The sequence below is a fragment of the Neodiprion fabricii genome, chromosome 2 (genome assembly GCF_021155785.1).
Source record: "Neodiprion fabricii isolate iyNeoFabr1 chromosome 2, iyNeoFabr1.1, whole genome shotgun sequence".
Classification (NCBI taxonomy): Eukaryota; Metazoa; Arthropoda; class Insecta; order Hymenoptera; family Diprionidae; genus Neodiprion; species Neodiprion fabricii.
The window spans coordinates 7204600-7230068 of record NC_060240.1 but is presented as its reverse complement, the minus strand read 5'-3'; the positions used below and the strand labels follow the sequence as shown (position 1 = coordinate 7230068).

The 25469-nt window shown below is 36.2% G+C and overlaps 5 protein-coding genes across 11 annotated transcripts; 4 read left to right on the top strand and 1 right to left on the bottom strand.

Moving 5' to 3' along the window:
* The first annotated feature begins 545 nt into the window (after nt 1-545).
* LOC124175467 (26S proteasome non-ATPase regulatory subunit 11) lies at nt 546-3547 on the top strand. 2 transcript variants are annotated; one of them, XM_046555760.1, is made up of 5 exons: nt 546-641; nt 751-1064; nt 1155-1549; nt 2102-2426; nt 2500-3547. In XM_046555760.1, exons 2-5 carry the CDS (start codon nt 756-758, stop codon nt 2728-2730), a joined length of 1260 nt encoding a protein of 419 aa, XP_046411716.1. In that variant the 5' UTR covers nt 546-641; nt 751-755; the 3' UTR covers nt 2731-3547. The 2 variants fall into 2 exon arrangements, with proteins under 2 accessions (XP_046411716.1, XP_046411715.1); XM_046555759.1 differs by having other exon boundaries at nt 584-1064.
* Nucleotides 3548-4144: 597 nt separating this feature from the next.
* Nucleotides 4145-12756, top strand: LOC124175463 (zinc finger CCCH domain-containing protein 13-like). 4 transcript variants are annotated; one of them, XM_046555748.1, is made up of 12 exons: nt 4145-4306; nt 4724-4782; nt 5134-5330; nt 5417-5490; nt 5818-5895; nt 7989-8458; nt 9207-9360; nt 9466-9636; nt 9830-10327; nt 10484-10628; nt 10709-10940; nt 11600-12756. In XM_046555748.1, the coding sequence occupies exons 2-12, from the start codon at nt 4757-4759 to the stop codon at nt 12156-12158; spliced, it is 2604 nt and encodes an 867-aa protein (XP_046411704.1). In that variant the 5' UTR covers nt 4145-4306; nt 4724-4756; the 3' UTR covers nt 12159-12756. The 4 variants fall into 4 exon arrangements, with proteins under 4 accessions (XP_046411704.1, XP_046411703.1, XP_046411706.1 ...); XM_046555747.1 differs by having other exon boundaries at nt 9204-9360; XM_046555750.1 differs by lacking the exon at nt 4724-4782 and having other exon boundaries at nt 4149-4306; nt 9204-9360.
* A 3013-nt stretch (nt 12757-15769) lies between these two features.
* On the top strand, nt 15770-17211 carry LOC124175474 (40S ribosomal protein S16). Its single transcript, XM_046555776.1, has 5 exons — nt 15770-15884; nt 15980-16024; nt 16169-16300; nt 16627-16741; nt 16987-17211. Exons 1-5 carry the CDS (start codon nt 15876-15878, stop codon nt 17130-17132), a joined length of 447 nt encoding a protein of 148 aa, XP_046411732.1. The 5' UTR covers nt 15770-15875; the 3' UTR covers nt 17133-17211.
* Nucleotides 17212-17657: 446 nt separating this feature from the next.
* LOC124175462 (nuclear export mediator factor NEMF homolog) lies at nt 17658-21742 on the top strand. 2 transcript variants are annotated; one of them, XM_046555746.1, is made up of 10 exons: nt 17658-17797; nt 17927-18098; nt 18170-18372; nt 18496-19586; nt 19654-19834; nt 19915-20216; nt 20373-20526; nt 20665-20971; nt 21050-21315; nt 21403-21742. In XM_046555746.1, exons 1-10 carry the CDS (start codon nt 17742-17744, stop codon nt 21599-21601), a joined length of 2931 nt encoding a protein of 976 aa, XP_046411702.1. In that variant the 5' UTR covers nt 17658-17741; the 3' UTR covers nt 21602-21742. The 2 variants fall into 2 exon arrangements, with proteins under 2 accessions (XP_046411702.1, XP_046411701.1); XM_046555745.1 differs by having other exon boundaries at nt 20328-20526.
* LOC124175464 (serine/threonine-protein kinase VRK1-like) lies at nt 21485-25294 on the bottom strand. Of its 2 annotated transcripts, none has more exons than XM_046555751.1 (7): nt 24786-25290; nt 24631-24683; nt 24490-24559; nt 23884-24080; nt 23530-23743; nt 22382-23088; nt 21485-22270 (listed from the first exon to the last, which is right to left on the bottom strand). In XM_046555751.1, exons 1-7 carry the CDS (start codon nt 24946-24948, stop codon nt 22001-22003), a joined length of 1674 nt encoding a protein of 557 aa, XP_046411707.1. In that variant the 5' UTR covers nt 24949-25290; the 3' UTR covers nt 21485-22000. The 2 variants fall into 2 exon arrangements, with proteins under 2 accessions (XP_046411707.1, XP_046411708.1); XM_046555752.1 differs by having other exon boundaries at nt 22096-22284; nt 24786-25294.
* Nucleotides 25295-25469: the final 175 nt, after the last annotated feature.

The window sequence follows — 25469 nt, the reverse complement described above, 5'->3', positions numbered from 1 at the left end:
CCTATTCCAACCAAAATCCATCAATCAAGTAATAATTCGAAGTATAGTTATAAATCTACCTAGAATTAGTATAATGTAATCCCGATACGTAATTTAATGTACTGAATTTTCTTGTAGAGCTAGGCTATCAAACGCGACAATCGTAAACTGAAATCACTAAAATTCAAGGTTGATCCGAAATATGTAAAAATAATTTATAGTGGATTTGTTGGAGGATTATTCGAAGATTTTTCAGAATCGAAACAGTTCATGGATACATCGAACATGTACTTTTCTTTCGTAATATGATCGCCTAACTTGAATCAGGGAAATATCGGCCGTACGTTTCACGAAACATAAGGGAAACCTTTTAGTATATTTTACCATTTTACCGAATTAAAATCAGGTTAGTAGTTGTTGGTTGGTTAGATGTTAAATGTTTCCGATTGATCCTGGAATGCGATTGGCTGACGAAGGGCGGCTACTCTGACTACCCAAGTAAAAATGCATCTTCATTATTTTGCACAGCCATCGAGATCTGAAAAACATGATTATTTATTTGACTCGCGTAGCAGCATGACACGAACTTGTAGGATAGACAATCGAAAAGGCAGTGTGAACCTGACAAAACAGAAAGCGGGTCGTGCGTGTGCAAAGAGGAAGTAATAGATAATTTCATTCATCCCCCAAGTCTTATGATTTCTGATAATCAGCCTTTGAGTGTAGTTTAATTATTTGGTGAACGATATAAAGTCTTTTCGGAAATGGCAGGTGCGATGCTGTTCGAGCGTGCCCAAGCAGTATCTATGACGAACAGGAGTGAGGGAATTTCACTCCTTAACGAGATCGTCTCAGATCCAAGTATCGGGATCGCCGAAGATGACGAGGACAATATTAGGGTGAAGGAACAAGGCATCCTTCACCTGGGTGAACTTTACAAAAAGGAGGGCAAAGCCAAGGAATTAGCAGACCTCATTAAAGCAACTCGACCCTTTCTCAGCCTCATCAGCAAGGCAAAGGCAGCTAAGCTAGTCCGATCTCTGGTAGATTTTTTCCTCGACTTGGAAGCTGGTATCGGTATCGAGGTATACATCAGTTCTTGAATTCGAAGCGCCTGTTCTTTTCAATTTTCCAATTTCTCCCTAATTCAACACGTTAAATTTTCATTTTTTCAGGTACAATTATGCAAAGAGTGTATAGAATGGGCGAAGGAAGAGCGGAGAACGTTCTTGAGGCAATCTCTAGAGGCACGATTGGTAGCGCTTTATTTCGACACCGGGATGTTCGGCGAAGCTCTTCAACTTGGTTCAGCCCTCCTTAAAGAGCTGAAAAAACTTGACGACAAACAGCTTCTTGTCGAGGTCCAACTGCTCGAAAGTAAAACCTATCATGCACTTAGTAATCTGGCTAAAGCTAGGGCGGCGTTAACAAGTGCGAGAACAACCGCCAATGCCATCTATTGCCCACCAAAAATGCAAGCTGCTTTAGATCTACAGTCTGGGATATTGCACGCTGCTGATGAGCGAGATTTCAAGACTGCCTACTCATACTTTTATGAAGCTTTCGAAGGGTATAAATAGTTTTTTATATTTACACATATTCAATTCCTGCTAACTTCAGTGCACTGTTGAAATACCCAAGAAACATTGGGCCGGTTAAAATTTGAAACACAAAATGACACTGAGAGATTTAATCTAGATTCATTGAGTATATCTAGTAGCTATTTCAAGAATATGGCAGTGAACAAAGAAATTTTTGACAGAAAACAGAAATTATTGCATCAAATTTTTCTTGATTCGAATATATATTGTTGCACAAAACATCATTGTTTTCATTATTTGTGAGACTGAAGTTAGTAATGTTAGCGTAACGAAACATTGGGGCAAAAAATTACTATTTTGCAAGTTTATAGTGACTTTGAAGTAGTCGAGTTCTCAAAATATGAATACATTTTGCCTTATTATGATCTACTAAGTTTCAGACAATCCTGCGACTATGATATAACGATTGTCTGGAAAGTTCATCGTTATAATAGCGTTACCAACTTCAGCCGCATCATGATTTTTAGTTCTTTGTTTGGTTACAGAGAACAAATTGTAGATTTATAATTATTTCATTTCAGATATGACAGTGTTGAATGTCCCAAGGCTTTGACAGCACTAAAATACATGCTTTTGTCGAAAATAATGTTACGCACCCCAGAAGATGTTCAATCTATAATGTCTGGCAAACTGGCCGTTAAATATGCCGGTCGTGATCTTGATGCTATGCGAGCTGTTGCCGAAGCTAGCCACAGACGATCATTGGCAGAGTTTCAGATAGCTGTTAAAGACTTCAAACAACAACTTGAGGAAGATGTTATAGTCAGAGCGCACTTAGGATCCCTATACGACGCTATGCTTGAACAAAATCTCTGTCGTCTTGTCGAGCCCTACTCGCGTGTGCAGGTTAATGTCAATATTTCATTAATTGAACCGCTTCTCATCAATGAGTAATTAATCAATTTATTCATTTAAACAGGTGGGTCACATAGCTTCGTGTATATCACTGCCATTGGCTCAAGTAGAAAAGAAATTATCACAAATGATATTGGACAAGAAACTGAGAGGTGTATTGGATCAAGGAGAAGGTGTCTTGATCGTGTTTGAGGATACGCCAAGAGACAAAACGTACGAGATTGCTCTGGACACGCTACATAGTATGGGCAAAGTAGTCGATACTTTGTACCAGAAAGCTAAGAAACTCACCTAGCCCTATTTATTAAAAATTTGTATAAGCAAAATCTATTAATATTACCATTATTATAATTGCTACTACGGATTACTACAATTAATGATTAGATGCTGTCATTAAATATTAAACGAATTAACTCCATTCACCTACTGATTACTAATTAAAGTTTGGTCCAGACGATCATGTTTCAACTCACGCAAGTTAGTGGGAAAAAAACCACAAATTATTCCTTAAATCATTCTCAATACCTATGATTTGCATTTCAAATTTTGCCAGGAGCGTACGAATTGAAATACAAAATACGTTATTGGGTTTAATACTTTCTTCCCATGTACTTTTGGTATAATTTGCATTTTTATAACGATCGAAATTGAACAACATGACAATGAATTTACTCAAACTGTATTACAACCATCTCGACGACAAAACAATAAATATCATCATCTCTAAGAAAGAAAGTATATATTTATAATTCCGTTTTTATTTAGGTCGTGTGAACGTATCGATTCAAGCGAGTGTTCCACGCCAGTAATATAATCGTTAATTATTGCAAAAATAGACTACTATATCAGCAACATCTTGTCATTTATCATTAAAATCGATAATTGGAAAAACAAAACAAATTTGATAATAAATTATGATCGTTTGAACTGAATAAATTCAATCCGCTGCCAATAAACCAGCTCATCGTTTGAGATTTGATTTATAAAGTCGATTAATGATGGTTATCTGTTGGTACTTATGTACTCAATATAGTATACATACAACACATTATTATATCTATAAAACGTGAAGAACTGATGGTTTCTTAATAAATGAATAATAAAAAACCAAATCGACGTGACCTACTTTAAAGAAGAAAATTCGTCACCTCGTTCATTGCTGATTTTCTTTCGTTTTTCAACCCTAGAAATATTTTCACTATTCTGCAGGGAATTTAATAAACAGCAGTTAATTCTTCCATACAATTGCCGAAGTCAAATTTTGGATTGAAAATTTACAAATACGACTCGTTAATTTCTGCTGCTGGTAAGTACGACTATTTAGAATTAATTTCAATTGATACCATTTTCACCAAAGGATCCAAAACGTGTTAATTAATGCATGCGTCGCGTATCACTAAATTGAATGAAAATAAAATGATGGGGCAAAAGGAAATAATAAGTACAAGAATGTAAAAATAAATGTTAAATGTTATTACAATGCGACATCGTGTGTTTAGTGAGAAACTTCGGAGAAATGGAGCGAGAAAAATATTTGCAAAAACTGAATAAAGGATAAGTGAAGCAGTTTCATTTGGTTACTTTGATGAAAAAGTAGCGAAAATTTGATTTAAGTACCAGGAAACATAAGAATGTAGAGCAGTCATGTTTCCGGTTTAAATTCCGTTCCCTTGTCCAGCCTCTTCCATATCCTTTTCACACCCGACGCCGCATCTGCCGCGGATTCAGCCATTTTACATCTATCTAGTATCTCGTGCACACGGAAAGATATTTCGAGGAGGAAGCGGTTCAACGCGTCATTTGCAACAATTAACAATTAAATTTCTATCGTCCTACATATTAGAAGTACCGAAGTTTAATATATCTACTTGGTAAGCGTCATTTTCACTCACGATTTATGTGTTTTTATAAAAAAGAGAACTACATACATATTCCATGAAATTTGTTTTCAGCAAACGAAAAAATGTTCGCGTTCATTAACTTGCTAGATAACGCCAGTGTGTGTATGCGCAAGAAATACTATCGATTTTTCGATATTGCGTAGCAATGAAATTACTGTCAATTTTTACGGTGAAAAAAAATTAACCCAGTTTTCGATTTTAAGTAACGTTCATTTGTGAAAAATGCGGATATATCCCATCCGCCTTTCCGTGTACCACGCAAAATTTTGTTTCTGTTCGCAAATAGTCAACCGAGAAAATCCCACCGACAAGCTACAGTTTCGTCGAAGTAACTCTGCATCGGTATCTCTGAATCGTTGTGTAACATTTTTACTATTTTATCCGTAGACTCTTTCGGGTCATCGTCGGTAAGCTGTAATCATGAGTTATGGATACAACAAATATAGGTTAGTAATATTCTAAATACGAAAACAAACAGAAAAAGAAAGCTAAAAAATAATTTCACACTTCATCCACGAGATATAATCAGCGTAATCAACCCACTTTAACACAATTCATTACACATATCTAACAATAAATGAGGTGTAACAGCATCACTGGGTTCATGCTTAAACCTTGACGAAAACTATTCTCCTTGGACTCTTATCAAGACATGTAACGTTGAAAGACATCATTGTCATAACAGTAAACGTACTGGGTGAGAAGAAAAGTATTAGAAAATGGAAAAGAGGATCCTTTCGAAGGAAAAAGTAAAGTCATGCATAAATTTATCTCACATCCATCATTTATCTTGATAGCTCAAGCATGAGCTCAAGAGGAAGAGGCTTCGGTTCCCGAGGTGGCAGTTCGTATCGAGGACGTGGGGGTGGGGGAGATTGGGGTGGAGGTTCGACGACAGGGATGGGAAGCAGAGGAGGCGGAGGCTATTCCACATCCAGAGGAAGATTTAATTACTCCACACCAAGTTATGATTCGAGATCAAAATATGCCTCTGGTAAGTAAACTTAGACATCATTAAATGACAAAGACATTTTATACAATTTCACTATGGTTAATATGCTCTTTTACTGCTTGTCAAAGGCGGAGGATCTGAGCGGTACTCAAGCCGGGGAGGAAGAGGCGATAATTCTAACAGCTACAAGCGAAGCAGTCGTGTAAGTGTTTCTAGATTAAAATGAGGAAACTGCTATGATTGGTTTCTTGGATATTGGATTAATTTAGATTTCAAGTATTGCCAATTGATGTTGGTTAATAAATTCGGGTTCATTTCGAACGGATTGCATATCCATTGTTGTGTGAATAACTGTTTCTTTTTTTTTTTTTTTTTTTTTTATCTGGGGAATTGAAATTGCGAAGCAAGTACCTATAACCGAACCTGTGCTTTGCACATTCATCAAAATTCTCACATATCAGTCCTCTTTCATTACAGCTTAAAAGGAATGTAAGTTTGTCAATTGATTCAATTGCTTTTGTCTCAATAGGATTCTTATTCTGGCAGAGATGAACATAGATCGTCGAGTGAATCCAATCGTAAAAGACTGAGGACTGATTCGTATCAGGTATGTAAATTTTATTGCATTATGTAACATATTGGGAAGATATACCAAACGTTAATAAAGATTTGTCAAATAATGTGGTTCGAGTGCACTTTCTACTGTCAGTTTTACATGAGATTTTTGAAAATAGTCTGGGATAACAATATTCCTTTATTTTATATTCGTGAAAATTTAAGATGAAATTATTGTTATCACTTATCAGTCGGAATTTTGATATACCATTAAAATGATTTAGACTGACTGTGGAAATATGAAGAAAATATTTCCTAATGCTCAACTGATGATGCTTCAGAAAATTCGTGAAATCCAAAAAAATGTAGAAGTAGAAACAACGGACTAAATTGAAGAGATACCGGCAAGATGGCAAAACAGGGTGCACAGCAGGTCTGAAATTCCAATAGCTCTTAAAATGACCTCGAAAGCATTGATTTCTCAAATTGCATCAAGATATATTTTGATAGATTTCGATATTAACGAGTGTGATATTCATTTCTTGTAACTTTAACTATTTTCATTTATGTACAAACTGGGTCCTTTTTATTTTATTTAGATTTTCAAATGATATATTTAAAAAAAATTGATAGTATTTGTTTATATATATTTTTTTATTAATTTTTTTTTTTCTATTCAGCCGTTACGGACAGTAATACTTGGAAAATTTGGAGATATTTAGCCTATATAAATTTTGCTGAACACCCTGTAGGTATAAATATGAGACAATAGAATTTTAGTAACTTGTAGTGATAGATTCTGAATGAAAATGAGTGCACTCAGCCATTAGTCAGGCGATGAACGCTGATCAAATACTTATTAGTACTGGTGCTTTCCTTTCAAGCGACGAGCCAACCGCTGCTCGAATGTGAATTGTTTTTGTGTTGGGAGATTGCTCGCAGAATGCGGCAAATCAACAAAAGTTAAACGATGCTATATGTCTACATGAACAACTTATGAATCACGGTACCCTCTAATCTACGACTGCAATGCATTGAGAGCTGAACTGCCTACCAGCAGTCACTTATTATCCACATGAATAGATACCTGTAAAAATAAACAGTTTCAAATAACGCCAATTGTATCGTAGATTGTTGATGCCATAAGACGATACCATGGCATCGAAAAGTGTCAGCTGCAATTGATCGGCAAGGTATAACAAAAAATCACTTAGTCAATATCAAGCAATATGCTGCAGACATCAATGCGTAATGGATCCTACAGGAAACTGATTAAACGTCGATAAATAACGAATCTATTCTGAATGAGTATCATTTTTCCAAATTATACATCAAATTTTTACTACACAAATAAATATATATCGCTCATCTTTCAGTTTTATGCTTAAATCATTTCTTCCTAACACTTACGTGTGCTAAATTTTTTAAATCAAAGCAATAATCCACTCGTAGACAGTTTCGTTGGCATTGATTCAAATGTTATTCTGATAAATGATTATAAAACTGAAATTCTTTATTCATCAATGACTTCACTTTTCAATGATTACAAGAAGCTTCAATATCATTATGTGACAAACTTAACACTGCATACAATTTCCATGTTAGCACAATAAAATTGAAAGGTGAGAGAGAGAGGAAAAAATAAATTGAATACCTGTTGAATAGTTACGAATTAGACTTCATGAGAAGCCATAATGGTGTGATACTCTCAGGAATAGATATCGTATAGATCATTGAAAACTGGTACCCAGAGATGGGAATCATTGCCATTGATGTGGGATGGTAACACTTATCACAGCTACTCGTCTGTCAGGGAAAAAAAAAATAAAAATAAAAAAGATGGAACAATCCTTTGCCATATTTTCATCAAAGGTCAAAGGATAATGAGGTGTAAACAGAAGTTAACATCAAAATATCGGATTTAAATATGGTTAATATGGAGAGATTGGCATTGTCGTAATAATGTAACTAAAGGAGAGAAGCCAATATACAACCATTTCTGCTGAAAAAAATAACTAAAAAGATTTTATGAACTAATACCGATACAGTAAAATGGAGAATAGAAAAAAATAAAAAACAGTGATAGGAGAGAGGACAAAGAAAAGTGGCAGAGGCAGTGGAGCACAATTGAATTTCGTTTGGCAGGGAGGTGGTAGCGGTGGGAGTTCGCAGAGGTACTCATCGTCATACGGTGGCTCATCTGCGGCACCAACTTACGATGACAACAAGAGATCGTCGTCGTCAAGTGTATACGAGGATGGGGGCAAGAGACCGAGCGATCGAACCTCGACGTATCATCGATCTGAAGAGCGTCATTCAGCCTCGCGTGGGTACGCACCTCCGCCACCCTCTCGTAAGAGCCAGATGCCGCCCCCTTCAGCACCGCGATACAGTACCCCAAGTCGTGGTCGAATATCACACCAATCCGGTGGATACAGGGGCCGCATTTCGACCCGAGGGGGGAGGGGCTTTCATCGTATCAGCTCTAGATCTGATGCAATTTTGGCTCGCAAGCGAACTCTGCAGTCTCTTGATTATCGCCGCAAGCTGATGGCATCAAGGTCTCGAGACTACATTCAACGAGTCCGCATGACGTCGACAAAGATACGCAGGAGGTAACTAACTAGCCAAATCATTTATCGACCGATCTACGTCCTTCCTAGAAAAAGCACCTTATGGTCGATGATCTGAGATGACGATCGACAATGATATATAGATGTAATAGACTGTAGAAAGCAAAAAAAAAAAAAAATTGATGCAGGAACGAAAATGAAGTAGAATTCCTACTGAGAGATGAATTAATTTTAATTTCGTTATAAAAACGAATTTGGCAACAAAATTAATCAAATGACTTCAGTACATCTATGCAACGTTCAACTAGCTAGATCAACTTAGCATTGAAATGTGATAGCTAATTTCTCACGAAAAAAACACAAAACCGAAAATAATATAACAACAACTCTTTTTCTTTGATCAACGATGTTTAACAGAAATAAAAGTTTGTTAGTACATACAATTGAAGGCTTAGAACGAGCGTCATTATTACGAAATTATATTTTACATCTGATTCAATTCTGTGACGATATGCTCTCAAACGAACGCGTGCTGTGTGATGCCATATTAAGTTCAAAATATGTACAAGAGAAGATGGAAAAATACTTACGATTATTCATATGATACGATAATAAAGGCCTTGATTTGGACAAAACGAAAGAGCATAAGCATAAGGTCGCGAAATTAGCTGTCCCTCAACAGCAAAGAATAAATTTTGATTATTGAGCATGAGAAAGATGGTGAGAAAAAAATGTTAACAAAAAAAAGAGTAATTTAAATGACAATGAAAAATTGCTGTGCCATTAGTAGCGGTACTACTAGGGTTTCCGGAGGTAAAAAGGATTCTTCAGTGGGCGCCAGTGTTAAGGACAAGGACAGAGAAATGGCCAAAGCTATCAATGCCGCATTCTCAGACGATGATGATGATGACGACGACAAGAGCAACTGGGACGACGATGAAAAGGTAAAGTAAAAATGTACCGAAACCCTAATAAGTGAATTAAGTTGGTGGTTAACAAAAGTATGACAAATCATCAGTTTCATTTTTGACATCAAAATTTCTGTACAGAATCCAGAACATGATGAAGATGAGGAAGAGGAGGCGGAGGAAAAGAAGAAAAAAGAAGAAAAGAGAAAGAAGGAGAAATTGGATAGAGAAAGAGAGAGACCAAACACCGAAGATGAGGAGGATAAAGAAGAAGAGGAGGAAAAGGAGGACGATGATGATGGAAAGCATCAGGTAACTTACTTGCAGTAAAATAATAATCTTCAGCAATCTCAATATGTTTATGATAAGTTGAAGATTTGGATGCCCCTCACTTTGAAAGTTTGCTGTACTGATTTTACAATAGTCCAAACAAATTAGGGGCGCAGTGATCTTAAATGTAACCGAAACATTGTAATTAATGAGGTATTTGTCCATCGAAATATAGCCGGAAGAACAAGACGAAGTAGAGGATGATGAGGGTGATGAGGAAGACAAAGAAGGTCATGGGCGAGGGGTTGCTACAGACGAACCTGTTCGACGTGCAGACGGAAGGCGGTTCATCAAGTTAAACTGTCCACATTGTGCTCATCGCAGCATAACTTTCAAGGAATATTCTCTCCACCTCTACTCCGGGCGGCATAATGCGGCCATGCGACGTGTTGCTGCTCGACACAAGGCAGCACTAGCTCGAATGCGTGTTATTCAGCGACAAGAACAGCGGCGTGTAGAAGCAAGGGACGCGCAACGCGGAACATTGCCTTCAAGGACGATGTTCTGTCCCATTTGTAAACTGAATTATCGATCGCTCAAGGCGGTGCATCAGTTGTCAGAATCTCATCGTCAAATGAAGAGTTTTCTCACGCCGTTTTGCCGCGTTTGCAGGATCCAGTTCCGATCACCTATGCTTTACGAAAGTCACGTCTGCACCCTGGACCACATCAAGGTACAATATTTATGTGCTTAAAGATCATGACTAAATTGGTAATTTCGCTGATATTCAATAATAATATTGCTAATATCTGAGTAAATCGATAAAACTCCGTTTCGTTAAATGGAGTGATAAATCCTAATTCACGACAGTGTGTGTTATCAATTTCAGAGAAAGAGTGTACTAGATGAAAGAATTGGTAATGGAGGTGTGGATGCTGCCGAGGGAGAAGGAGAGTCCAGTGGTCCTGATGACGACGATAAGGAAGTCAACTTGGACAACTTCATGACATTAGATTCAGTTGGAGACGTAGATGGTGAGTTGCGATTATATGATCAAATACATAGCTAACTTCGATCGAAGATTTGGTTTTCTATTAATATACATTTGAAACAGCTGAAGAAAACGAAGATGCTGCGGAAAAAAAGAAAAAAGAAAAACCAGAGGGTGAAGCAGTTGGAGATGGTGAAAAGAAACCCAAGAACAAGCAGATGATTAAAGTTGGAGCCGAATACATAAAGCGAGTCGAAGTGCAATTTTGTGAATTATGCAAAGTTTACTTGCCACGAAGCGACAACGGAGAGCAAGCTGTTGCGCTTCATTGCTCCACGCGAAGTCACTTAAAGCGGTACACCTCAAAGATTTAATTACCACTTTCCTATACGTATAAATACATAGATTCATACATATTATATTCATATTTAATTATACATCTGCACAAGTTGCTATAGATTTATTTCAACTACAACCAGATGAGAGGGTGAGTTGTTAAAAATGTTGTTGAACAAATAAAATCAATTAGGCTTGTGCCTGAATAATGACTATTTGATTATAACGCAAAATGGAGGGGAAAAAGTTTCAGTATTTCTTTAAAACATAAACGATTTAATAATCAATGCATAAATAACTACAGCTGCGTAAACATAGTTTATTTTATTCTTATTTCAAAAATTAAAAGTCCACCTCAGCTTGTCAAACACTGTCAAGTGATTATTGATGGAGTTTTGTTGATATTTATAATTTTAAAAAAGTGAAACTATTTAATTGCAGCATGAAAGATAAGCATATGGTGATCAATTCTTCAAGAGCGTTTGAATTGACTTCTAATTTATATGCAAATCTCAAGAAGTATTATCGAAATCATACTGAAAATTATAGAGCGTAGTTTGTGATAGGTTACAGCGATTGAAATTCACTTTGTACTCGTGTATGTTGCATTGTAGGTATACAATTCCATGCAGAAAAACTTGCCAATATCTTTATATAAATGTGCGTAATTATGTTCAGGTACGTTCGTGATAATGACGACAAAGCATTACGACGTCAGGCGGAACGGATTCATCTACAAACTTCCTCTTCTGTCAATGTGAGTTTAACTTCGAACACGTCGACATCTACTGAAGGTGTTAAAAGTGAAACTGCAAATAATGCTACGGCACCTTCGGCTACCGGTATAAATGCCGTATCTCCGAATAATGCTATAAATACCGACGGCGCTAAACCTGATCATAAAGGATCTGCTGAGATGGAGAAAACTGCTAAAGTTGCTGACAAAGATGTGGCAGGTGAAGAGGACGACGATGATGAATACCAAGGGGACAGCACAGACAAGATTTGGGACGACGTTGACAAAGACTTGGGCGATATTTTGCAGGAAGTTGAACCTGGGACGAAATCAAGTGATGACGAAGATTCGCGATACGACCGTTTCCGTAATTCCGAAAAAAAATTACACAACAAGGAGAAAGAGCGGGAAAGGGAAGCTAATGAAAAAGAGGGAGACGAGAAAGAAATAACGGCTAAAAAGTCTGAAGCAAAGGTGAAACTTGAAAAGGTAGAAAAATAAGTGGATTCAAATTTTGACGAGCGATGTGTCAGTGTAGCTAACGGATGCTAGTAATGGGTATGAATGAAATTTTGTATGTTATCCAGTGGAATATCTATGTTACTAATTTACTTCATAAGGGATCTGTAAGATGTAATTTGGTGGGAAAAATTGTGCCGTGTTTGATCATAAACAATTATTCTTAATAGCAACAGAGGGAAGTATCTGGTTAAACACAAGAGTAAAGCACATCTGAAAAAAAATACCGCGGGTTAAATCACCAATTGCTCAAAAGACCCCAAATGGTATTAGACTCCGATAGTAATTGGGAGGTATACAAGGTTTTTAAGTCATGCTACAAGCATCGGAGTTTCTTATTTCTAGGTGTTTCGTTTAAGTTTGACTCTTCTAAAGTGCGTGTCATCGGTTCAACAAACTATCCTTGGATGGAAAATGAGTGTTATGTAGCAAAAATATTAAACCGTCTTTTCATATAAATTAAGTCAATAATTCATTGTACTGTTAGTTAAAATTATAATAATGAAGATAAATATCTACACGTAGGATGAATTATTTAGTACGTATATTAATTGTAATCAATAAAATATGTATAACTATATGATCGTTACCTTCGTTATTCATATACCCATCGTTTACCTATCCAAGTTACGATAATTATAGCTCAGTTCGTTATAATGTTCGCAATAGTTGAAAGCTTTTGTACGACTTGGAAATTATTATTTCAAATTGCACATGAAGAAATCTGTCTGCGTGAACAAAAGAAATCTAGCTACCTGGAGAAATTTCCTTATATCTGCGGAGTATTAAGTCCACGCGCATTGACGCGGTCAAACTTTAAAGTTACTTATTGGATTCATGAGGATGAAAGTCGTAACATGGATTTAACAATACATTATTACGAAGAGAATGCTATTTTGCAGTTGTTGAATGATCTGAAATTCAGTGAATCGTAATTAAGCAAAGTATAACACATATTACTCAAAATCATTTTAAAGGTCAAGAATCTTGAAGTTTTTTATCTTAAATTTGGCCCCGTTAACTTTATCAACGGCATCCTTCAATGGATTTCTACATTTGTATAACAATTGAGGTTCGTAAACTTTGCAAAGCTAGGTAAAATTTTGAAGCAAAAATTAGGTGAGCTAATTTTAGACATTGAATTATTGAATTGAAGATCATCCAGATTTTTAATTTACATTATCCGTCTCAAAGACGGAGATGTGATATAAAAATTTCCGAAACACTTGTAGGTACCCTCATTGTCTTCACACCAGCAGTTAATTTGAAACTGCTTTGGTAATTGAGTTGTTTTAAAGTTTACCTGATCATCGTGTACAATAAACAAAGGATAAAGCCAAGTAAGTAATCAAATGAATATGTCTTGTAGCGAAAAAGCTTACCTAGACAGCGTGTAACGCCTGCAGACAGTTGGCCCACTATGCTTCACCGTATTCCGGGTGCGACGGTTCGCTTCAAATTCGCTGTTTGTTATGCTGATATCTGAGAAGTAGTTTCACGATCTCATTGATAATTTCGTAATTCGAAAACTTATATTTGACTTGGATTGTAAATAGATTTAAAATTTTTATGGTATTTGGAATGTTGTGCAAGTTATAGAATACTATCATCATCGACGATTGCACTTCTAATTCTGTGTAGTTGGTTTATAGGTATATTCATGTGTTTATTATGACCGTTCTTCGCGTCATATGATTGCTTCTCTGATAAGCCTTGGAATCGATTTGGATTTGGCTAATGGATTCGACACTGGATCGAAACATGGTCATTATAATTCGGTATATTATACCTGTTTCCGATTTATTCAAGAAACTCGTCACTGCACTTCCCGACATATAAATAAGAAAAGATCACAAGAGTTAAGCTATGGTTAATCAAGTGAATATTAAAATAATTATTCAATAAGTCACAGCGCAAAATCTATCAAGTTGAGAACCACACGCGTTCAAACTTGTCGACGTTCGGAAGAGAACTGGCCGGTCACGAGTGTGCAGTGGATAGACAAGACTGAAGTTAGTGACGTCAACGTGACGAAACATCATGGAGTAATACATTGTACAATTTTAGAACGACTTTCAACGAGTTGGCTTTTCAAAATATGAACATGTTTTTTCTCTTACGATATACTAGCTAAATTTCAGACAATCCTAAGGGTGTGAAGTAATGATGATCCGAAACATGCAACGTTAAAGTAACGTTTAGCCTCATGTCGATAGGCAGAGCGGCGACCGCTTCTCTGATCGAAAATTGGAGGTTTTTGTGCGATTGGTTGGAACCAGTATCGGTATTATCTTGCAGGTGGTGCAAAATGCAATTGAATAATAGAAAAAGGGAAAAGTCAGAGGTAACCACTGATTAACACTAATTTCAAAACCACGTGCCTCGGTCATTATCGATTTCTGGATTAATCCAGATTTAATTCAGTTCTTTTCCTCGTAAACGAAATGAATGTGATTTTCAATAGTGAGAAACATGACGTGTTTATGTATAATAGATTTAACTGACAATTGTCGCTAGATAATTGAAACAACTGCCCGAACACACTCGAATTTAAACGAATTCATTCAATATCGTTGAATAAATTTTATATTCCACACAGAATCACTGAATACATCTGGTATTTGACGGACCTCCCAATAATTTGTATCAACGAATATTGTACCCTCGTGGATCCACTTGCTGTATGCTGAAATGACAGTGATTTCACGCACGATCATTATTTGATGCGATCATGATTTAACGCTCCAAGAATTGACTGAAGCTACACTTTAAAGAATGCAATCGACGGATTTTTTTAGCTAAACACCTTGGTGTTTCAGACGTGATCGATTATAAACTACGTTATAACCCCACCACGCAACGAATCACAAAGATAAACCACGATATTTGCGTCTCCTTGGCAAGTTTCTTCCATTTTGAACACAACAAACATCAATAATATACAAGCAATACTCCAAGATTCAAACAATTGACAAGATGACACCCCGATCGTTACTCGGTTGTTTACATATAAGAAGTCACCGCAAGCCATAGAAATAATGCATATAAAGTGGCCGGGTGAGTGGTAAATGACAAACACGTAGAACATTCCGATAAATTTCCTTCGAAATTGTGCAAAGCTAGGTGATAAATAAATATCAAATAAATTTTTGCCATCCTTCGCTGACAAACCTGTGCAACAAGTGTCATTTTTTTTTTTTTTATTTCACCGATTCATTGAATTTTTGAATATTTACACTCACAATTATCTACACAGTGGCGGGGAATTGCTACGTAGGTTATTATATATACTCAATATCACACCGTGACAATATAATTACGGTAGTATTTTTTTGTAAGTATAGTTGAATTAATAGACTTGAATTCTTTACTATCCAAATCGCGATAAACCTAAAGCGGAAGCATTGAGTTCACCGAAGTCGGAATGAGCACGGAAGCAACACGAAGGTCGGTGGATATAAAAATGATAAATGAACCCACCGTTAATATTGCAAACAAGATCTAGTGATAAACTAATTTCTGAATTCAAATATTGGAATGAATAGATATCTCCAATTTAAAGTTGAATAATTTCGACGCTTCAAGAATATGGAGAAAATTACATTCATTCCATAATGTTGTTGACTAGAGTAGTGCTCTTTTGACGGTGAGGTATTCGAGATACACACTCAACTTCCTTTCCACGAGGAACCCTCCAAAATGCAGAAGGTACTTTGGCGTCACCGAACCGAGTTAATATTTATTTTGAAAAAATTCGAACGTTCAGTAACCGTGCTTTAATAAAAAATATTTCTCTTTTACAGACAAAGAAAGAGCCCATTCATTCCGTGCAGGTCTTCGGCCGCAAGGTAAGCCTGAATGATATTTTACATATTTCACTGGCTCACATGCTCGAAAAAATGGCGACCGCGTTTGGTTAGTCGGCTTTTTGACGTTGAGAAACTCGTTAAACACCTTCCACCCATCCATAATCATCAATTTATTATCTTTAGAAAAGCGCAACCGCTGTTGCTTATTGCAAACGCGGTCGTGGCAACCTCAGAGTCAATGGACGTCCCTTGGAAATGGTCGAGCCGCGAGTGCTCCAGTACAAACTTCAGGAGCCAATTCTCCTTCTCGGCAAGGTAAGGTTTCGTATTATTTGAACAACTGTTTATTTTCCATCGTTTCTCACTTTCATTTCCTAAACGTTATATTTTCGACTTCAATGAAGTTTTTTTTTTTATTCAATCGACTCACCCGCCTAATCCTAACCTCAAGAATAACCTCATCAAGGCAAATGTGTTGGTTTCTAGCACCTATTTTACAACAGTGATGTTTACTTATTCCGAAAATGATTTTCTAAATGAAATAAAATAAGGAATCTGAGACTTCTAACATTAACTCATGCATTGTACTGTCAAAACACCTACTAACAAATTGATCATAGAAATTATACTTTTTTTCTTAGGAGAAATTCTCAGCCGTCGACATTAGAGTAAGGGTTAATGGAGGTGGACACGTTGCCCAGATCTATGCCATTCGTCAGGCGATTTCTAAAGCTTTAGTTTCGTACTACCAAAAGTGTAAGTATTGATCATGGATTATTATGAATTGTATTCTTTCCATTCTATAAGATGCTAGTCTAATTAATGACCAAGACAGCATATGTTTGTATACATATATAAATTGTGTAATACCATTAATTTTATTACACGGTGTCAAGAAAATCTTTGTTTCAATTTTTGATTTATGTAATAATTATTGCACCTTTCTTTTGAAGAATCTTGCAACTATTTTCTAGTAAAATGATATATTCTTCCTGTTATAGATGTCGACGAAGCGAGCAAAAAGGAGATCAAAGACATGCTCATTCAATACGACAGAACCCTGCTTGTTGCGGACCCGAGACGCTGTGAGCCGAAGAAGTTTGGTGGACCGGGAGCTCGTGCCCGCTACCAAAAGTCTTACCGTTAAGCACACTTATAACTGTATATGTCATTTTATATTCTATCTGTGAAAGACCGAAATAAATGGTGTGTACAAAAATAATAAATTGATGCCGGAGTCTTCATTTCACTAGATAACTAGCTCTATCATGTTACTTGAATCTAAGACTCTAGATAAATTTTTGGCATGTTTGCTTTTACGTTCTTTATTCCTATATTAAATGTTTTTCGTTTATTCCTATTTCTTCAATTAAATACAGTGTTTACCCATGGAACAAAATACTTCTGTAAATTGGAACTTGTGGCTTCGAAATGTGTGAAAAAATATATTTATTTTTAATATCTGTAACTAAGGAATTTATTTTTCAAGAACAAATACTTTTATAATAATTTTCACTACTTAATTTTATTGTTAGCATGATGTTGGGTCAAATTTTAGCTTTTACCAATCCTGAGGTACACCTCACGATTACTGATGTGTTCACGTATTGCGCGTATGCAGGCAGAGGTATGCATATGTATTGTAGGTTTGCAATAGAGCCCTCAATAGCCGTCCCGTCGTTGTTGACAGACGTGCGGAAATGTGCCAAACATTTCCGAAATTTTCGATACGTCAAATTTATGAGTAAATACAAATATGAAGACTCGATTTAATACGTACGATCTTGTGTGCTCTGTCACAGAGCTGCAAAGGTGGGTAAATTTCAGTGAAATGAAAATAATTTCAATTGAAAATAATTTGAGGTTATATCTCTGTTTTAGTTTTATTCCGATTACAAGTTTTTTAATCACAATGTTCATTCGATTTCATTGAATACTCAGGCTCATCGGGATGCGTGTCAACCAAATTTATGACATAGACAATCGAACTTACCTCATTCGCTTACAGCGTAGCGAAGAGAAAGTCGTTCTTCTTCTGGAGTCAGGAAATCGAATTCACACAACCGCTTTTGAATGGCCCAAAAATGTTGCTCCTTCTGGCTTCAGCATGAAGGTGAAATTCGATTTTTATTGTGCAGTTACACATTATTATTCAAATTCCTAATACTTGGGCAATTTATGTAGATGCGTAAACATTTGAAAAACAAACGTCTCGAGAGCTTGAAGCAGCTGGGAGTTGACCGCATAGTAGATATGCAATTTGGCACAGGAGAAGCAGGGTATCATGTCATTTTGGAATTGTACGATCGTGGGAATATTGTGCTTACCGATAATGAGATGAATATTTTAAACATCTTGAGGCCTCACACCGAGGGAGAGAAAGTAAGGTGTGTTGAGATACTGCTAAATGTACTTCAAAGTAAACATTGAACTTCATTCCTGAAAGAAGTTTCTTTCCTTATAAAATTGTAAAACTCGTATATAATCGGACGATTATAAAACACTCTTAGGTTCGCTGTGAAAGAAAAATATCCATCCGATCGCGCTCGCTTGACGACTATGCCACCAATGGAACAGATCCATGAATGTGTGTTGAGTGGAAAGACTGGAGAGCCATTGAAAAAAATTTTAAACCCACACTTAGAGTTCGGTCCTGCTATTATAGACCATGTTCTATTACAGACAGGTTTCCCAGTCAGTTGTAAAATTGGAAAAAACTTCGATGTAGCCACGGATTTTCCAAAATTAGTTCTTGCTCTTGAGGCGGCTGACAAGATTTTTACAGAAGCTATTAAAAGCATAAGCAAGGGTTACATTACACAGAAGAAAGAAGCAAGACCTTCGCAGGATGGAAAAGAAGATTACATTTTTGCAAACGTAGAATTTCATCCCATGCTTTTCGAACAGCACAAAAACCTCCCCTTTAAAGAATTTGAATCATTCGATCGTGCGGTAGACGAATTTTTCTCTGGTCTTGAAGGACAAAAATTGGACTTGAAAGCTTTACAGCAGGAACGGGAAGCTATGAAGAAGTTGGACAACGTTCGAAAGGACCATGATCAGAGACTTGTATCCTTAGAAAAGACACAAGAAATGGATAAGCAGAAAGCGGAACTGATTACACGGAATCAAGTTTTAGTGGATAATGCTATTTTAGCGATTCAAAGTGCTCTGGCCAATCAAATGGCTTGGCCAGATATAGAAACGCTTTTGAAGGAAGCTCAAGCCAGAGGAGATCCCGTTGCGGCTGCTATAAAGCACCTGAAATTAGAATCGAATCATATCAGTTTACTTCTAAGCGATCCATATGAAAATAGTGACCAAAGTGATGACGATGAACCTGAGTTAAAACCAATGATTATTGACGTTGACTTAGCTCATTCAGCGTTCGGGAATGCTAGGCGATATTACGATCAAAAACGATCAGCAGCAAAGAAACAGCAAAAGACAATCGAGTCACAAGGAAAAGCACTGAAGTCTGCAGAGAAGAAAACTAAACAAGCATTAAAAGAAGTTCAAACCATACACAGTATCAATAAAGCAAGAAAAGTGTACTGGTTTGAAAAGTTCTACTGGTTCATCAGTTCTGAAAATTATTTGAGTATGTGTTGAAAATTAACATCGGTTTTCAAATAATTTATCCAGTGTTAATGCTAATGTTTTTCCAGTAATCGGTGGCAGAGATCAGCAGCAAAACGAACTAATTGTAAAACGGTACCTTCGACAGGGGGATGTTTATGTTCACGCAGATTTAACTGGGGCCAGTTCCATTGTAGTAAAAAATTCTGGGACTGGTCCAATACCGCCAAAGACTTTGGCAGAGGCAGGGACTATGGCAGTTTCATACAGGTGATACAGCAGTGGAGTAGCAAGTGTCATGTAAGGGAAAACTTGAAGTAAGAGTGAGCAAAGTACCTTTTCATTTTCAGCGTTGCATGGGAGGCAAAAGTTGTAGCCGGTGCCTGGTGGGTAAACAGTGATCAAGTATCAAAAACAGCACCAACCGGTGAATACCTGACCACAGGATCATTCATGATACGTGGAAAAAAAAATTATTTACCACCATGTCAGCTTGTAATGGGATTGGGTTTTTTATTTCGACTTGAGGAAAGTTCTATCGAACGTCATAAAGATGAAAGAAAAGTTCGAACTTTGGAAGAAGATATTACATCTGAAACAAATGCATTGTCAGATCACGAGATTGAATTGGAAAGTGATTCTAATGATGAAGGTATTTAATTGGGTATATTTACCTTGTTGTAATGTTAATGTGATAAAATATTGTTTACCCTTAGAGGAGACAATGGTAACTTTCGATGCTTTGTTTCAACTTTTCTTACAGAGGAAGATACTGCAACACAGAAAACTCAACTATTACCAATTGCGGAAGGAGAATCCGACGTAACGGAGAAATTAAACGATGCTGATAAATCCAGGTCGGATAAACAAAGTGATATAATAGAAAAAGATAGTGGTAGTGATTCTGACGAAGGACCACACTTTCCGAACACACAGATAAAAATTAATCTGCCTGGTAAAACGTAAGATTCTCAACAGAAATTATTTATAAATCAATTCTAGTATTTTGCCTTGTACTTATAACTTTGAGAGACACTGAAGATTTTTAGGTTTATTCTTTTATCTTGTTGCACTTATGTTTTATATTTTACTTGCAATAGATTGAAACCTCACTTGAACACAACAAGAGATACAAAACCTCAGAATAAGCTCACAGAAGAAGAGAATGTGATTTACCTTGGGGATGGCAAACCCGTTGTATTAACAAATAAACAAGAGAAAGATGGGTCAAAACTGGATCAAGAAAAAAAATTACCCGAAAAACAAGACAACAAAAATGAAAAAGAATCTAAACAAAAAGATCGCGAATTACCTAAAAGAGGACAGAAAGGAAAGTTGAAAAAAATCAAAGAAAAATATAAAGATCAGGATGAAGAAGACAGAAGACGGTTGATGGAGGCATTGAAGGTAAGTACATGATATTTTTCGTGGCTGAGAAGTACAAAAGCTGTTACAAATTGCTAGTTCAGGTCTTTAAATTTACAGCCGGCAGGGGCAGCCAAAGAAGATAAGCGTAAAAATAAAAACAAAGATCCCTCTGGACCAAAACAGCAGGGTAAAAAAAAGGGAACAGCTTATATGCCAAAAGTATCGACAGTAAATCCTTATAACGAAGAAGATGGGGAGGAAGATGTGGGACCAGCTCCGGAAATAGATATGTTGGATCAATTGACTGGCAAGCCAATTGCAGAAGATGAGTTACTATTTGCTGTGCCGATAGTTGCTCCCTATAATACTCTTATTAACTATAAGTACGTGAAATTCAAGTGATTCATAAAATTTTGCTTACCTTAAATGAGCAAAATATGTTTACATTATCATTATATTTTTTGATACAGATACAAGGTAAAGTTAACTCCAGGAACTGGGAAAAGAGGCAAAGCTGCAAAAACTGCTGTAGCGATGTTTTTGCGAGATAGAGGAACTACGCCTCGAGAAAAGGATCTATTGAAGGCAGTTAAAGATGAAGTTATGGCCAGAAACCTTCCTGGAAAGGTCAAAATCAGTGCTCCGCAAATGCAAAAACTGAAAAAGTAAGGAATCATGTTAATGAAACATCGTGATCATTGTATTCAAGTGAGGTGTAGATGGTGGTCAAAACGTGATAGTCGTATCGGTTTTACAGGCTGTATATATGTGTATGCAATTCCGTAAAAAAAAAAGATATTTAATTCTAAACAATCTTTGGACGACCTTATTTCAACACTCACCTGATAATTATTTCATAGCTTATTGTACAATGAACATACTGATCAATCGGGAAGATATAACAAAAATGATTCAAAATATTTAATCACAATCATTATCAATACAGGAATAGTAACATAGGGTAGTTGCTGATAGTGAAATAATGTATATATTAACTGATAACGTCTAAAGGGCGGAAACTTTAAAATGAAAATATTCATTGGAATTAGTACGATGTGGTGAAATTTATTAGGAACACAAGTTACCTCTCCTGTTCCTTGGTGTTTTACTCTTATTTACACTTTTATACTCCCCCGGTTTGATGGTGTTACTACTTTTCACTGTCGGAGCATCTCTCCACGATTTTGCAGGCTTTTTGGACGATGTCTTACATACGTCCTCGTCATCGTCGCCAAACATGTCCTCATCACTGTTGTTTTCGACTAGCGATTCTTCTGATTCAATGAGTTTCTTCTTTGGCTTTGTTATCACTTTTGGTCGCGATTTAGTTCCCTGTATCTAAAATTATTAACCTTTAAATGATCGGACCACTGCAGTGTCAAAAATTTGAATACCCATAAAGGAGGCAACAAAAGAAATTAATACAAGCATAACTTCAATATGTAATACCTGTGTTTCATCATCAGATACCGTTTCATCAGGGTCATATTGCTTCTGTGATTTTTTTGTTATTCGTTTCAATGGTTTCTGGCCAATATCTTTATTAACCACCTCTGAATTCTCATCTTTTTTGTTTTTCTTCTTTCTCTTGATTTTTATTTCAATTTCCGTGTCCGAATCATCTGTGACCTCAATGTTTTTCAATATTCTTCGCTTATCTTGAACTCTTTTTCCTTTCCTACTAGAAATTATCAGCGAACCAAGATCACTGTCATTAAGTGCGTTTGATACAGGACTTGGACTTCTTGTCTTTTGCATACGAGGACTCTTCCTCAAAACTTCAGTCGCTGGTTTTTTAATTTTTCCAGGTGTTACCAAAAGTTTCGAAACAGTACTACTGGCAGAAAATCCTAATCTTTCACCTGGTTTGTGACCAATATCTTTTAGTCCTCTAATAAGGATATCTTTGAATTTGGCATAGTTTGGCGACTCATTGAATTTAGTAACATTGATCAGTTTCATGAACTTGAAAATAGATTCGGGTACAGTATTGGAGAAGCATTTTTTTAAAAACTGTGGAATGTCTTCGAAAGCTTTTTCCTTTTGTTTCTGAACATTCAATGGCTCTGTTAAATTTTTTTCCCAAGGTAGTGAACCGCACAGCCATTGTATCATGTTATATCCTAAAATTTCAAAATCACCCCGCATCGTTGGAACTAGAAATCAAAAAAGGAAAAAAAAAATTGACACAATGAAATGAATTTCCATTTGTGAAAGATAAAAATAATATCAGCAATATTTCATATATTGCAAGTATGGTTTACACAATTTTGTTTGCCTGCGGTCCATACTTGAAGTAGAAGTTTTTATGAAATACAAAGACTCTGAACAATACAAGAAAGAATACTTTTACATCCCAATACTGAAAAGCGCTGTTTTTTTTTGATGCGGCACTTAAAAAAGAAATTGCAAACCGTACTTTTGGTACGAAAAGTATGGTGTGCACCATGGAGGCAATCTCTTTACGCTTCACATATTTGTAATATTCGTTTTCAGTTTGCGCATGTGCTTGCCTTCAAATTGTAGTGCAAACTTACACTAAACGTAAGAAAATCCACTTTGCCTCCCTGATGCACAGTCTACTATATTTCACTTACTTCCCATGTGCATATCTCTGCTTGTGTACTCAATTGTACCATTATGAGTTTTCTTAGGATCAGGCTTATACTCAGTCTTATTTGTGTAGTGTGATGCCAACCCAAAATCTACTAGATAATTGTGGTCTGTAGACTTTAGACTTTGCAACAAATTTGCACCCTTTATGTCAGCATGCACATAAGATTTGTTGTGCATATATTCCAAGACATCAATCTGAAAGAATGTACGAAATCCAATTTGTGAATGAGAGTGTAGGTTTAAGGGAAAATAATTGATAGATAAGAATTTTCAAAGAAAATTATCGCAGAGAACACTACTTTACTAATAGAAATAATATGAGAAAATTTTCTTACGATTTGCAAAGCAATATTATATACTCTGTGTTCTGGAAATATACGATTATTTTCCAAAAAGATGTCCCATAAGTTTTTTCCGAATCGTTCCATTACCACAAATCTGTACTTTGTGTTATGACATTCGTGACTACCAGAACCAATGTAGCTTGGCATGCCAAGGAATGGAAGTTTTCGTTCTCTCTTCCATGATTCGACTAAGGCACACAAGTAAAGTTTGAACTTGTGAGTATTGCTCAATAGTTTTCTCAAGGGTATCAGTTTGAGCATCGCAAAAGATTTCTCTAACTAAATATTTTTACAATAAATTATTACAGTTCAATGCAATATTTTACATGATTATACTGTCATCAAATATTTTTACTTCACACCAGATTAATAGCAAATACAAATCTTTAGAATCCTCAACATCAAACAAGATTAATAATAACATAGAATTTTGTATTAGTTTCTATGAAAAGTGGCTGGGAGTTCTTTGATAACTAGAGTTAGTCGACACCTTGATTTCTCAAATTGTATTATTTACTAAAGTTACATATTGATAATTACGAATTGATAGACATTGGCAATATTTAAATAAGTGACATGATTTGATCAAATACATACTGTCGGTTGGCTTAGCATTACGCATGTAAAAATGCATCTCAACAAACAGGGGTCCATTCTCATGAGGTTCCTACAAAGAGGTGCATACATTAGGACGGTACGAGCATCAAAAAGTATCAGTTGATAATTAGAAGCACTTACTATCTTGATAACGTATGGGTAAGTCTTAGATTTTCCATCGGTGTACGATGCAGCTGTAATAAAAATTACCCGTTTATATAATACCATTATTTTCTACCGTAAAATGGAAAACGTGAAAGTTAACGAACTCGATTTTGCGTATTAGCAATAGATACCTGAGTAAATTTCCCCGAAACCACCGACACCGATAGAAGGGCCGATTATCCATCGTTTTTTAGCCACGTCTGTTAAAATTTCTCCATTAGGGATAGGATCGGGTAATTTGTAACCATTAGCACCCTTCTTCTTCGGTGCCTTTTTCGCGCCTTTGCCGGACATTTTCGAGGTTAGCAAGTTTCCCGATAAATCAACGATCAAAAACTGTTACAGCGAAAACCTTATATACAGCTAACTCCGAATTTATACAACAGCAAAAAATAGTTGAAACAAATGGATTGGAAACAAGTAAATATTTAACAAATTGTTACGCTATAACGCAAAAACTTAACCCTCAACTACTTTTCATAAATACAAAACTACAAATTTTCCCATTAAATTTCAAACCGTCTCCATGGCAGGAGATGGTCATCCATGCATACTAGTGCCGAATTTCTGGTAGGTTTCGATGTAGCTGGCAGCGCTAAAAACTCCCTAAGACAGAGGCAGAGCTATTCACGAACTCGAGAGTGCAAAAGAGATAAAAAAATTTGTTGTCAGCACTGAGAGAGCTAATCATGGAGACTAGAGTATATATAGAAACGCACCCTTTATTTGTTGCGCAGAATGCGGTCTTCTAGAATTTCTTGTCCAATCCCGTGTCCGATCTTCGTCCTGATGAGAAGTAACATACATACATATCA